This window comes from the organism of the source record quoted next, unplaced genomic scaffold, assembly GCF_019419815.1.
Source record: "Pyrus x bretschneideri cultivar Hongxiangsu unplaced genomic scaffold, Pyrus_bretschneideri_v1 Contig2, whole genome shotgun sequence".
Taxonomy (NCBI): Eukaryota; Viridiplantae; Streptophyta; class Magnoliopsida; order Rosales; family Rosaceae; genus Pyrus; species Pyrus x bretschneideri.
The window spans coordinates 10281243-10296928 of NW_025999501.1; the positions used below are offsets into that span (position 1 = coordinate 10281243).

At 37.5% G+C, this 15686-nt stretch overlaps 2 protein-coding genes across 2 annotated transcripts; both read left to right on the forward strand.

Annotated features, from left to right (window-relative positions):
• The first annotated feature begins 1382 nt into the window (after nt 1-1382).
• On the forward strand, nt 1383-2096 carry LOC125476834 (uncharacterized protein At4g02000-like). Its single transcript, XM_048583396.1, has one exon. The coding sequence runs from the start codon at nt 1383-1385 to the stop codon at nt 2094-2096; it is 714 nt and encodes a 237-aa protein (XP_048439353.1).
• A 5551-nt stretch (nt 2097-7647) lies between these two features.
• Nucleotides 7648-9612, forward strand: LOC103961188 (CBL-interacting serine/threonine-protein kinase 14). Its single transcript, XM_009373721.3, has one exon. The coding sequence runs from the start codon at nt 7988-7990 to the stop codon at nt 9326-9328; it is 1341 nt and encodes a 446-aa protein (XP_009371996.2). The 5' UTR covers nt 7648-7987; the 3' UTR covers nt 9329-9612.
• The last annotated feature ends 6074 nt before the right edge of the window (nt 9613-15686 follow it).

Here is a 15686-nt window from a genome sequence, read left to right on the forward strand (position 1 = left end):
CCGATGCACTTCGTCTCCTTTTTTTCTTCAAGTATTTTGAATTAAATAAATAGAAAACTTCATTTTAATTCTTAAAAAAGATGAGTTTTAGATTTTAATTTTGTGTAAGATTAAAATCAAATTTTAGTCCCTAGTACATTTAATCATATCATTTATTAGTTATATTTTGATGTTTTATTTATCTTTTTATTTTTATTTTAATGCATCAATTACATTTAAATTTAATTTTTATTTCATTCATCATAATATATTTTAATGTCTACATTTAGGTAACTAATTCTTTTATAATTTATATTCTGATAGCAATTTTGTATGTTCTTTATTTAGGTACATTAATATATTTGAATATTTCGATATATCCATTAGTACAAACATGTAATTACATTGATTCAATATAATGCATTTCATTACGTACATTTTGGTACACACATTTGAGTATTGACTTTTAGGTATATTAATTCAATATATTATATTTTAGTAAATACATTTAGGTACGTACATTTTGGTACATACATTTCGGTATTGACATTTAGGTACGTACATTTTAGTACATACATTTCGGTACGTACATTTTGGTACATACATTTCGGTATTGACATATAGGTACATTAATTCAATATAATACATTTCGGTACATACATTTAGGTTCATTATAATATATTTCGGTACAATCATGTGGGTATAAATATTTCGGAACAAAAAAGTCAATTTTATATATTTCGGCACAGTTATTTCTGTACATTTATGTATTTATATATTTTTGTATCACAAATGTCTTTTAATATTTTCTCATTTACGTTCATTTATAATTAAAAAACTAAATATGTGCATATTAATAAAATTAAAATTTAATAGAGAGATTAAATGAAAATACACATTAAATAACAAAAATTTAATGTAAATTTTGATGAAAGCACTCTTCAAGGGATTAAATTGAATATTTAATCTAGCACCAGGTTTTTTTAAAATTTTAATCTTTTGCAAGGACTAATGTTCAAAAACCCCTTAAATAAACCAAGGCACAATACCAAGGTAATTATGAGTGCAAAAAAGAAACCAACAATGTAAAAATCACTATCCTACAAATGTTTAATTGTACTCATTCTAAGAATGGGTGACTAACGAAAATCATTGGATTTTGTTGATTTTCTGGCTGTCTTTGATCAGTTGATGGCGTGGAGAGGTCTAGGGCTTTGAACGGCTGCGGCAAATTTCATGGTGTGGGGACGACTACGTAGAGGAATCGTGTGGTGTTTTCTGGTGGGCGCATGTATTTGGGGCTTGGTTACAAATACCTTCATGGCTATGGAGGATTTGATGGCGAATTTCGCATGAAGGTTCGTGATTACGGATGAAGAAAACAAACTAATTGTTGGGATCAGATGGAGGCTACAACACTGAAGTTTTCGAGTGTCTTTCTCGTGGGAATGGTCCTTTCACACAAAGCAATGAATAAGGAAGCCTTTAAACGACATATGAGAAATCTTTGGCGTCCTAAAGCGACTGTGGTGGTGACAGATTTAGAGGACAATCGGTTTACTTTCGGATTCAATTCCATGCAGGAACGTACCACTATTCTTCATCGAGGACCATGGCTGTATAACAAGCAGTACCTATTGTTGCTTGGAGAGGCAGATACGTTGGCATACCCTGCTCAGATTCCTTTGCACATTCAGGAATTTTGGGTACAATTTAAGGGGTTACCCCTATGCTACATGACTCGACATATGGGGGAATTTTTAGGAAATATATTAGGAGAGTACATCCTCATGAATCAAAATCGTAAGGATGAATTATTTGGTAGCATTCTTCGTGTGCGGGTGTGTCTGGACGTAAGGAATCCGTTGCAAAGGTTTGTGAATATACAACTGGATGGCAGGCAAATGCAAATAGATGCTAGGTATGAGAAATTACCTCTCACATGTTTTCTATGCGAAATGATGGACCATGTTGAAGACCAATGTGAGTGCTATGAAGGAAAAGTTTTGGATGATAAGGACAAACCGTATGGTTGTTGGTTCCAACTGGATGTGCTCGATAAAGATTATCGACGCCCTATAGGGAGACAGTTTGGTTTAGATGCGGAGGGTGGTTAGTTAATGAAGGCTCCGGTGTTGGAGGAGGTTGACGCTTTGATGGAAGTGGAAGAAGGAAAATCGATGGAGACGGGGGCAGTGGGACAAGGAATTTCTTCAATCCTTGATTTGAATGAAGCTGTAGGCGAGCTAGATAGTAAGGGAGATCAGGTGGCAGTGGTACCCTTCATGTCGAGGGCACTGGGTAGACAATTCCAGGATATGCTAGAGGATGAGAGGGAGGGTTTAATGACAGCGATGAGGCAGCCATTACGGCTGTTTGGGGCTACGATTGAACCAAGCGTGGGAGGTGAGGGAGAAAGTTAAGAGATGCAGAGGATTGATGGAGAGACCATTGCTCTAACCTTGGCGAGTGGGCTTAATGGTGAGGTTACTCTCCTAGGTCCATTGATTCAGACCCCTTTAATTTAGCTCTGTTTATTTTTAGCATGTGAACGGTGCATGGTGATAACTCGAGAGGGAGAGTCTCTAATACAAATAAAAAGAGGCAGTCTAAAACCCGATGTTTTGTTTTATCGGAGTTGGGAAAAAGAGGTCACCATGAGAATGAGGAGTGGGGGTTGATCCCGGGTGCAAAGAAACGTGTTTTAGCTACTTCAATGAGGTTCATAGCGGCAGAGGCTGAGGAAGTTCAGCCTTGCTGAGCCCAATGAGGTTTGTAAGCTGGAATTGCCAGGGGCTTGGGAACCTCCGGGCCATTCAGGCGCTAAAAAGACTTGTTCTCTTCAAAGATCCCATGTTGATTTTTCTAAGCGAAACAAAAAGCTCAAAGGAGCGTATGGAGAGGTTAAAATCATAGTTGAATTTTGATTTTGTGTTTACAGTTCTAAGTTCGGGAAGGTCCGAGGGTTTATGTGCAATGTGGAAAGGTAAGGCAAATTTGATGATATCGTATTCGTCAAACTATATTAACTTGGAGGTTGGAGGAATATGAGATGATACTCATTGGTGACTTACTTTCTTTTATGGCTTTCCGGCGGAATCAGATAGACATAAATTGTGGAGTTTGCTTCAAAGGCTGAGTGAAAATTCGGATCTACCGTGGTGTTACATGGGAGATTTTGATGAAATTTTGTGTGTCGAGGAACATGAAAGAGGTCATGAAAGAAGTGACCACCAAATGGAAGGGTTTTGAAATGCATTAGCAAGTTGCCAGTTACAAGATCTAGGGTATATTGGAAATAAATTTACTTAGGTGACTACCAGATGTGGGGGAATCAAACTAAGATTAGATAGAGTTGTAGCGTCGCAGAAGTGGGTGGATGTATTTTCAGGGCTTTGAGTCTCTCATTTGAAACTGAATTCGTCGGACCATATACCTATAATGCTGGAATGAGTGCATAAGAACAAAGTTAGATTCAAAAAAACCTTTTGTTATGAGGAAAAGTGGTCAATGGAAGATGGATGTGTAGCAGCGATACAACAAAGTTGGGCAACAGAGTTCCATGGTTCACCAATGTTTCGAGTCACAGAGAAGATTAAGGCAACAAGATTACAGTTGGCTAATTGGGCAAAAACAACAAAAAGATTAATTTCAGGGGAAATCTCAGAAACGAAAGATAAATTGAATGCTTTATTTGGGAAGCCCTTTACTGAAACCACTATTGCACAACGGCATGAATTGAACACTCGGTTGCAAGCTTTATTAGCGCAGGAAAAAGCGTTTTGGAGGCAGAGGTCCAAGGAAAATTGGTTAAAGCTTGGGGATCAAAATACAAAAAAATTTCACCAGAAGGATAATCGAAGACAACATAGGAATGCTTTGCCAGGGTTGTATGATGAGGCAGGGGTGTGGCATGCAGACAAGAGAGGCATGGAGATGGTGATTGTTGATTACTTCATGAAATTGTTTGATTCTCAGGGTGCGACGGATGTGTCGAAAATCATGCTGGTGGTGACACCCAAAGTCACGAATGTGATGAACCAGAAGCTTATTCAACTGGTTTTTAATGAGGAAATTAAAGGGGCGTTGTTTCAAATGCATTCGACTAAAGCTCAAGGCCCTGACGGTATGTCATTGGGTTTTTATCAGAATCATTGGGAGACGGTCGGCCAGGATGTGTGTAATGGGGTAACGCATATTCTTTCATTGGGTCATATGCTTAATAAAATCAATTATACTCATGTCACTTTGATTTCGAAGAAACTGGATCCGTCAACGATGACTGAACTTAGGCTGATTAGTCTTTGTAATGTGATTTATAAGATATGTTCAAGGGTTCTTACTAACCGGCTGAAGGCCATTCTTCCGGAAGAAATTTTGATGCATCATGAGATGAGCAGGGGTCGATTGAAGGCTATGGGCTGGTAGTGAGAAGCTCGAAGGGCAGGTTTCTGGCAACACAGGTGAATAGAGTGGTTGCCGTGAGATTGGCGCTTCATGCAGAGGCAACAGCTGTTAGGGCAGCAGATTTATTCTTGCGCATATGTATCATGAAGCAGGTTCAGGTAGAAGGGGATGCATTGTTGGTGATTTCTGCCATTCAAAATGCAGGTGCAACATTTAGTGGTCATTATGGTTATATGTTCGACGATACTAGGCGGCTTCTATAGGATTTCAAACAATGGAATCACCCTTGGTCGAAGAGAGACGAATAAGATGGCTCATTGTCTTGTGAGGTTTAGTCTCACTGTTGATCACCCGGTTTCTTGGTTTGAAGAACCTCCTGATGTAATTTCTCATTTATTATTCGAGGATAGTACTAGTAGTTAATTTGGTGCGGGACGCTCTTTTTTTCTTCGATCGGGTTGAAAGCCCGAATAAGGTTTTTATTGAGGCCTATTGTAAGCACCCTATCCTCAGTTTGTACGTATTTCAATCTTCAATGAATATTGTACTCTTCTTCAAAAAAACAAAAAAATTGTTTTCATTTTCGAATATCAAAAATTTAAAATGTGATTATTGTGATTTAAGAACCTTATAGCTTTGTGATATCACCCTATTTCTTAATTTGACTTAGATTTCATGTTCACTTTATGATAAAGAATAATGCTTGACTACTCAAGGATGAGTAGAAACTCATACTCAAACTTTATGAAAATTGACAAAATTTATTTTTATTTTCAAACTTTGCGCTTGATTTGCATGCGGAATTGGTGTTGTCGGTTGTAATTGGCGGAATTAGGAATTGGGCTGAGTGATGTCAGTTGGCGTAGAGTGGTGTTGGTTTTAACCGACACCATTGCAGTTTGTGTCAGATATTGATTAATTCAGGTTTGTCAATTTTCAAAGTTGGTGTCGATTCTTTTCGACATAATGTACAATTACTGGCGCTTTTAACCAACGACAGATTTTCAACCCTAAATAAAACATCTCTCTTCCCCCATTTCCTTCGTGTGCCTATTTTCCCTCTTTTTTTCCTGCTTCCCCTGCTTCTTTTTCTTTAGTTCTCCTTTCTTTCTCCTTCCCATTTTACTTCTCATTTTCTTCTTATGTTCTTCTCCTTCCAGCAGCCTTCACCACACCTTACACCCATTTATCTTTAGCCTCCTCCTAGTCCTTCTCCTTCAACTCTCCAACCCTTTTCTAAAAACCCAATCTTCTTCTCCCAAAACCCAATATTTTTCTCCCAAAAGATCTATTTTTTTCAGTTCAGAACATCCGATGTGTGTAAATGGAGGCAGAATCTCACCAACACTCAGGTGAGATTCACGTCATCGTCGGCGTCATGTTCACCAACAAGGCTCCCACGCTACTTCGTAAAGTTCAGTCCGAAAGATGCGATAGCAAGTTTGACTCCCCCACTTATTATGTTGTATTTTTTTTTAAGTATGAATGTTTGATTTTGTTCAATGGAACTGGGTTCCAAGAATGGCCAACCAAGCAGCTCATATGGCTGTATCTTTAACCGATTTGAGGGTGAGCAATCTCCCATGGACCACTTTGCCCCATCCCTCACTGGTAATGGTGCTATCTCGGGATGGGCTTCCATAACCTCCGCTATCTTTTAATTGAGGTCTGATAGTGGTATCACTATCAGCCTCTTCCTCTTTTGTTTCACCTGAGTGGTGTTTAGTAATGTTTGTCTAATTGTCTAGGCTGTATTCCATTGCTGCCTAGTTTGTATTGACTATAGTCTTTTTCTTCTTCTTTTTTCTTTTTCCTGGGGTTTGGCTTTGGGCTATCATAGCCTTTATTTGTACTTGCTGCACCTCTTCAGGTCTTTTTATGAAGTTTTCATTTGACAAAAAAAAAGGTATGAATTTTCATTTGTGCTGAAGAGGAATAATTGGGTTGACTGTTTGAGTGGCTATTAAGATGTTGAATGTTTGGATGATATATGTAGTATACAAGAGAAAATTGAAGTTTCTTATATTTTATTAATGGTTTTTATGTATTTTTATTATTATTAATGGTTACTGGTGTTAGTTATGGGCGATTAATGGTTTTTTATGTTTATTTATTTATTTATTATTAATGGTTAGTTGTGTTGGTTAGGGATGACATAAAGCTGCTCTATTCGATAGTCTCAGTATTTAATATTGCATGTATCCAACGGGAGTTTCCATGTCACTTATATCCAACATTACTGTCCTTTTTTAATTTTAAAATGCTTTCTTTTTTTACTTGGTGGATTAAGGGAACTAACCGACAAAAAAATATTTTTGTGACGCTAGCAATTATGTTAGTTCTTTTATGCACCATTACATGAATTTCTGTTAGATTTTTCCTAATATCCGACAGAAATGAGCTTTTCTTGTTGTTTTTTAAAGCGACACTATTGGGTACTTTTGTATTAGCAATTATAATCTCTAAACAAGTGAATATATATATGAAACCACACCCGTTTTTACTTCTCACACACCTTTTTAATTTTCTGTCATCAGATCGGATGTATTGAAGAAGATCAAATAATAGAAATTAACAATAGGTGTGTGAGAAGTAAAAATGAGTGTGGATAGCACACCCCTATTCAAAACACTCACCTAATTAATGAAAAAAAATCGATTGAACTAATTACCAAAAAAAACTAGTGAATTATTCGTAGAACTTTCTTTCTTTTTGCTATCAAATTGTGATTCATGATAACTTCCTTTTTCTTAAAACTTTCTTTTTGCACGACTTTAAATCTTTAATTCTTGTTTCTTTAGTCCCATTACTCTTTTTTGGTAGAAAAAATCTAAGCCAATCGGAGGCTAACCTATTCTAGAGTCAGGGTACACCACAACCCTTTCTAAAGACTTGTAGAGGGCTCTTTTGGGCACCTATTGAATTATCGCGTGGAATCCAAAAAAAACCCCAAAAGACATCCTAACCATTAAATGAAGTTCGTTGAATTTTATTTTTAAAAGAAAACTAAAAATTAAGACATAATAAGAAAAGAACTAGAAAGGCATATTTTATACTCTTGCAAAAAGAAAATCCATAACTTTATGACTTTGCTTGGTACGGAAAACATGGCCAACTCAGCTACGGATTCCCGTTTTCTGTTAATTACCTATTCCAAATGTAATTAGGGTTTGGTGCCTACTCAAATCCTACTTTTTTAATATTTTCTCGGCTCCACTGAAAGTTCAATCCAAGAAAAGTATATCCAGACTGCGTACGACCGGACTTTTACACTCTCGGTTTTAACCGCCGTCGGATTAACGCGCGACGACTCTCGGATTCAAATCCTTGAACAGGATTTCAGAAATCAACGCTCATCGGAGCACCGTACGCAAGTTACAACTTCGGAACACTGTTTCAGGGACCTGGACACGTGGCTGGTCACAATTGGTTCCCACGTCGACGTAGATGCAAAGTGGCATTGCGTTGTTAAAACGGGAGCCAACTACTTTATATAACACCAACAACTCCAATCGACAGAGCGACAAAAATCCTTTTTCCAAAAAAAACACAATTCTTTCTCAATTCTTTCCCAACTCAAAAATCCGTTCTCTCGGGAGCCATGCCGGAGATCGACGTCGTCACTGACAATGGCGACGACTCCGGCGCAGACGAGGTTAACCTGTTCGGGAAGTACGAGGTTGGGAGGCTGCTGGGCTGCGGGGCCTTCGCGAAGGTGTACCACGGGCGGAACGTGCACACGGAGCAGAGCGTGGCGATCAAGGCTGTCAGCAAGCAAAAGGTACTCAAGGGCGGGTTTGCGGCGCACGTTAAGCAGGAGATCTCTATCATGCGCCGTCTTCGACACCCGCACATCGTGAAGCTCAACGAGGTTTTAGCGACTAAGACCAAGATCTACTTCATCATGGAGTTCGCCAAGGGTGGCGAGCTCTTAACGAAGATCACCAAGGGGCGGTTCAGTGAGCATCTCAGCCGTCGGTACTTTCAGCAGCTGATCTCCGCCGTCGGATATTGCCACTCACGGGGAGTGTACCACCGCGATTTGAAGCCCGAGAATCTGCTCCTCGACGAGAACTGGAACTTGAAAGTCTCGGACTTCGGGCTGAGCGCCGTGACGGGGCAGGTCCGGTCCGACGGTCTCCTGCACACACTCTGCGGGACCCCCGGCTACGTGGCACCGGAGATTCTTGCGAAGAAGGGGTACGAGGGCGCGAAGATCGACATCTGGTCGTGCGGCATCATTTTGTTCGTTCTGAACGCAGGCTACCTGCCTTTTAACGACCCGAATCTCATGGTGATGTACCGGAAGATTTGCAAGGGAGATTATCGGGTTCCGAGATGGACGTCGCCGGAACTGAAGCACCTGATTTCTCGGCTCCTCGACACGAATCCCGAGACTCGGATAACCGTCGACGAGATTTTGAAGGACCCGTGGTTCGAGAAGGGGTACCGGGAGACTAAATTCGACTTCGAGGACTTTGGCTTGGAGGACATGCGGGACGGGGACAGCGACAAAACGTCGTCGTTGAACGCGTTTGATTTGATTTCGTTCTCGTCTGGGTTCGATATCTCGCGGTTGTTTAGCAAGTCCGGGATATCTGACTGCGGGGAGCGGTTCGTGTCGGCGGAGACGCCGGAGAGGATAATGGAGAAGGTGGAGGAGGTGGCGAAGGCGGGGGACGTGTCAGTGACGGAGAAGAAGAGCTGGGGGGCGAAATTGGCGGGGAAGAATGGGAATTTTGTCGTGATAGTTGGGATTTACCGGTTAACGGAGAAGCTGGTCGTGGTGGAGTTGAATTTAAGGCAAAGAGAATTTGAAAGTGGACCGCAAATGTGGATAGATAAGCTGAGACCGCAGCTTAACTGCTTGATGTACCGACCGGGAGAGCCGGTCGCCGGTGACTGTAGGACCCCAGAAACCGGTGACTGTCCAGGAATCTGAGGTGTGGTACATACAAATTGATAGTTTGGGGTACATATTAAAAATAAAAAAAGGGAACAATACAATATCAGTGTCCGGGTTTTCTTGTATTTTTGTTTTTGGCCGGAATTAATTTCGAAAATCTCAAAAAAGAGACAAAGGAAACTTTTTTAGAGCATCTTCAATAATGCTAGTTAAATTCTTGTTATCGTAGCTAGCCAAATGAATAGCTAGCCTGTTGGAGCTTTATTTTTGTTAAATTAGCCAAAAAACATCATTTGAATGGACTGTTGGAGATGCTCTTATATTCTTTTGTATATTCATAAGTTCATTTCATTAAATCTATGGTAAGGTGCAGCAAATATCAAGAGATTGCAATTAGTAGCATTGTTTATTGTTAAAGCTAAAAGCTCGTTTGATAACTGTCAAATTTTTTTATTTTGGCTGAAAAACGGGGCTAAAAGCGAGCCCAAACAAATCTGCTTAATAATAAATCTAGACCGGGACATCCCAAGTCGATAATCACGAATAAAACTAACTAAACAAGAAGGAGTATCAAAATAAAAATGACCTAAATCTAAATCAAGACTATAGGTCTCTAAACTATTCGCCGCAAAATTCTTTTTTCTTTAGACATGCCGAGACATCCCAAGTCAATCATCACGAATAAAACTAATTGAACAAGAAGGAGTATAAAAAAAAAAATGACCTAAATCTAAATCCAAGACTATGATTTAATGCTTGACATAAAATCATATGTTTTTATATAAATTTCTGGTGCAAGTTTATATGGGGAAGAAATTGTCATAATTAACACATTATCCATTTTTGCAAAGTGTTCTTAGAGAAAATCCCATTATTACAAAATAGTATATTGCTTCCAGATGCAGCATGCCAGCATGTGAAGTACTCGATCAATCTTACCTAAAAGGTTCAATTAACTCAGACATCTACCAATCTCCACGAGAGTCCCATGACTCATCTCATTGCAAAGTGCTTGCAGCAATTAGGTTAAAAGCATTGGTTCACGCACTCGAAGTCAAATTTATACTGTCAGAATGTACAAAATTGTATCGTATCGAAAATTTACAAAATTAAGAAAACGGAATATATAGTTGGATTACTTCACAGTAACCTCAGTATCTCGCTTGTATCCAACATGTTATCTGATTAAAAATCCAGTGTGGGATCGTGGGAGAAATATGAACGTGATGCAGATTGGTAGGTAAAGCTTGACAAAAATTGCAGTTACTGTCCTATCTTTAACAAATCAGACTCAAACTTCACTCGGTTCTGCACGTGCTCTGGCTGCCTTATCCGCAGCAGATAATCGTACTGCAATAACACACCGCCCCTTTAAACTAAATATTTTTTTCTGATGTGATTTGATTTTATACATTTTTGCGTCTGAGGTACTGTTTGCTGATGAATATATAATATTTTTAATGAATTTTCTTTGTGTCACTTCCAAATCCTGTGGAGGCAGGCAGTTGCAACATGGGGTAGTGGTGATCGGGTTCCAATCCGCCGTCGGATCATGAATAAACAAATGCAAGAGGGTCCATCACAAACTGCACTAATGCAACTTTGTTAATCAATATTTAATAGCAAATGCCAAATGGTCCACCATGCAATTGTACGGAGGAAAATTCTCCGTTCTTTTATTTTCCGTGCCCTTCTGTTTATATAGTCACGGTTAAGCCACATCAATATTTTATATTACTATTTTTTTTGTCTTATTATCTCTATAAAAAATAATATAAAATATTGACGTGACTTAACCGTGACCACACAAAACAGGAGGGCACGAAAAATGAGAGGGTAGAAAATCTGCCTCAACAATTATATACATGCATGATTTTTGGGTTGTTAGTAGTGTCCAGGCCTGGAGTTAGATGGATCAAAATATGAACAGCTTAAAAGTTTGTTTGTGCCAAAATCATCATATTTCAGAATTAGTGGACGAAATCCGATGAGACTTCACCCAGATTGACCATCCTTGTTCCACAAGATACGGAAATCCAATCCAACAAGGAATTATCAGGTTTCCTATAATCTTTGACTCCTTACCATCTAAGGATTGGTGTGCGTTGCAAGTAAATTACACTCCTAAAATGATACAATATCTATTTTTATATATCCTCAGCGAATCTCCTGTTTAATACGGATTCTTTATCCTAAAAGATTACATCCTCGACTAGTATAAATACACCTTCTAGGGTTAATTTATGGTAACACAATTATCACATACTTATCTCTTACCCATTGATTGAGTCTTGTATTGCTTATTAACTTGACCGTAGGAAAGCCTTTGACCGGCATACCATCCCCCGATATTTGGCTAACTCACGATTTTTTGTTCCTTTACCAGTTACACAAATTTATGCATCTCCACCCTTCACGACAGTGCATGAATTTAGTTCCAACAAGTAGGTATTGAAAGTAAGTTAGCTACAACATTGTGTTCCTCGTACAACATTGTGCATCTCCACCCACATTAATCTTGATGTATGCTCATCATACACCTTCTTGTTTGCCATGTGTCTCATCGCCAAACCATGGTTAACATCTCAATTTAATGTTCTTTTTATTTTTTTTAAAAGTGATTTAAAATGTTGACTAAATAAAAACAAAAATATATACAAACAAAACAGTTCTCTACCCAGCCATGCCAACCCAAACAAACACGCAGCCGCGCTGCCACTGCCGGCGGCGACCAATTTCAACCTAATTCCTTATCAACCTATCACTCCACTCTTACCCCGAAACAACATCTACCACGCTCTTCACAACATCATCCGTCCCATTATCTTTGATCATGCTGTCATAAAAATGCCTGAACTGGAAAAGCCCTTTTTCAACTGTTCTATAATTACCGCAGAGGTTTGCACATCAATGGAAAAGCCCTTCTCCGTCATTTGCCTCACATTGATCCAAAGCCTTTCATGGGTGTTCATCCAATTTCTTCAAAACACGAGTACTGCACATCAATGGATAAAGACCCACCGAAGAACTCAACTAAATCCATTTCTTCTCACATGCCCAATTGAAAAAAATCCAAAGCCTTTCACGGGTCTTTATCCAATTTCTTCAAAACTTAGATCACTGCATCAGTGGTCAGTGATGGGTACGACTCGGATAACTCGTTCTCGAACTCACCGGACCACACAGGTTAAAGAAAACGAGTTGCTGACTTGCAGGACCGGTGAAGAATAGAGATGAGAGAGACGGGAGAAGGGTGAAGAAGAGAGAGGGAGAGAGTGAACATATGGTTTGTCCGGCGGCAGGACGGAGATCTGGTCATCGGCGGCTACGTGGGTAGGTGTTTATCGGGCTCGTTGGGTGGGGAATTTGAAGCGCTAGATTTATTTTAATTTTGTTTAATTTGTGTTTTAAATCACTGTTAAAAAATAAAAAGAACATTAAATAAAGATGTTAACCATAGTTAGAAGATGAGACACATGACAAACAAGAAAGTGTATGGTACGCATATACCTAAATTAACGTGGGCGAGCGAAAATGCTTCCAAAAAAAAGTTTCAAAAAAATAAAAAAAAGAAACTAAATTCTATGTAGCAAAAGCAGACAAAAACCATATGCTATGATTAATGAACGACAATACGGGTAGGTTTGTATTGTTATAAAACCACAACCCAAGAAAGAAAAAATAATTTGGGCTGGGTCATGTCAAGACTCATGACAAATACAGGACATGGTCCACCATGCCCTACGTGATCGTCATTCCAGGATACCTTGTACGCAAAATAAAGCGACTTTTATGGGCGAAGTTCCTATTTGGACCAAACGACTTAAATATTACTTCTGTATGTATGGTAGATCAAGTTCTTCTAATTTTTAGAATGCAATTTTAAGGTCATTTTCATGCAATTTTAAAGTCATTTTTTATGCAATTTTAAAGTCATCTTGTATGATGCATGCACTTGGTAAGTTAATTCTATAATCTACATTAATTTATAAACGTGTTCACTATTGGTGATCCCTTCACAAGGAGGAAGAACGATCTCTCTCTTTTCTCTTACGATTTAGGTTTAAATCTTTGACAGTTTATTATATTAGTGTATTACATTTGCGAATCATGATATTGCTCCATGATGGTGTCATTTTATTTTCATTAAAGTGCGTATTTATAAACTTCAAATTTACATAGAGAATGTCCCTAACTCATTCCATTTTGCATACCGACCCCTAAGTGAATAACCACATAATAAATATAATTCAATAAATAGAATATGAATATAATAATACGATGAATAGCAGTTTTTGATCAAATTTTTCACAAAAAAAGGTTCTTCACTCGTAATAATTTAAGAACTAAATCGATATTTCATCTTGTATATTCTGTATATGTGTGTTTTGTCATATCCTTTTTACAAGCACCCCTGTATAAACTTTTTGGCCTCATCCCTTTCTCTTGGTTCTTATCCGTTGAAGATGCTCAATCGGCAATATCCATTTCCATGCCTTTTGGCTGGTTTCGATAGTTCTGCATTATTGGTTGCACTTTTGTTTCCTTTTGGACCGACCACACACGTGTTGCACATACAATGGCGGTGGAAAACTAATTTTCGTTTCAGTAATATTCCCATGGTTGTCTGTTCATACAGAGGTGGTCAGAGATCCTTTGTCTGCCACACCCTCGATCTTTTGGCTAACTCATGATTGTTTGTTCTTTTTTAAGTTAAACAAATTACAACTTATGTTGGTGTGATTGTGGCATTGTTAATTGTTGATGAATCATATAGCCTCGCCAATGATTTTTTTTTTGTCGTAGGATTAAATATCATTGATAATGGAAATATTACAAATATGAGGATGCGAAGAGTGGTCTCGTTAAAACCTTAGTGTATAAAAAAAACCTTAAATAAAAAGAAGCTAACTAATAGCTCGTTTGGAAGTGTTTTTAAAACAGCTGAAAGTACTTTTGGTGAGAATATTTTTTGAAGCAATCTTTAGTGAAAACGCAAGTTAATCCTAGAAAAACATTTGAAGTGCTTCAAGCAAAAAACACATAACTTAGTACTTCTTACAGAAAACATTTCAAGTGTTTTTGAAATCCAAAAATACTTTTTTAAGAACATTTTGAATCATTTTAAAAATATTTCCAAACAAATTCTAATATTTTTCTTTAAATCAATTAGCTACGGTAAGAGTTGCAGGCAATCGAAAAGTTCTGAGAACTATACCAAAAAGACAAGAATTTAATAACTTACTAGATATAAGCCCATTAAAGCAAATATATGATCATGGGCCAAGAAAGTAATGAGTAATGGGTTCACATGAGAGGTGGATAAGCCTACAAAACTTCTTTTTTTTTTTTTTTTTCTTATGATCGAAATTATTAATATAAAAATTAAAAAAAATTAATGAAAATGATTTGAAAATTTTGAGTTTTAACAATATAAATAAAATAAAGGATAAAGTGAATAGTACTAGGATTGACTTTTTAATGTAAAAATGTGGGTTTTCGTTAAAGTGAACAATACTGTGAACTTTTCGTTAAAGTTCCCTATAAATTACTCTGTAAAGAACATGTTTGCAAAAAAATAAATAAAAATATGAGATGGCATTGAATTGGTGAAAGCATTACAAGTTGTTTATCTATTTGCTACAATTTATTGATTAAATAAGCTTATTTTTAATTAAATTTTTACAGAGATAAATTTTATATAATAGTTTATAATATTAATAATTCTGATCATAAGCATAATGTTTATGAAACCATAAAATATTTTGCAGAGGAACTTCTACAAATCTTTGAGGAGCCAAAACTTTATTCTTGAGGATATTCTTGAATAATTTGACTTCGATGAGGAAATATTAATATTTCGAGTTCAACATTATGCTGTAACATTATTCTAACAAACTATAATTTGTTTTTGTGTTTGGTGGGCCAATGGCTACGAAGATACTAGATTATTTGTTAATATAAAATCAATTTGAACTAACGTCGACCAATTTTTTTTATTTTGTGTTGCTAGTTTCAAACCATGGCAAGATACTTTCAGACTGTTTTGGCCCCCCATAGGCAGCTTCTAAAATATAAATTTGTAGTCAAGATAAAAAACATAGCGGATTTGTCATTCAAATTTGGATAGTACGAGGGAAAAAATTCGAACTTGAAATGTCTTTTTAGTTTGGCAAGAAGAGTGGCACGTGACCAACAACCAATTGATGAACTAGTTCGTGTATTTATTTCATGTTTTCTTGAGTTGGGTTTGTGATAATAATGAAATATAAGTACTTGCAAGATTTGGTTAATTATTTATTTCATGTTTTCTTGAGTTGGGTGTGTGACAATAATACAATATAAGTATTTGCAAGATTTGGTTAATTAGCTATATATCTTCTCTTGGGTTTGG

Excerpts from the sequence above, each read along its gene's own strand:
- LOC103961188 (XM_009373721.3), top strand. The coding sequence starts at position 7,988 with ATGCCGGAGATCGACGTCGTCACTGACAATGGCGACGACTCCGGCGCA.
- LOC125476834 (XM_048583396.1), top strand. The coding sequence starts at position 1,383 with ATGGAGGCTACAACACTGAAGTTTTCGAGTGTCTTTCTCGTGGGAATG.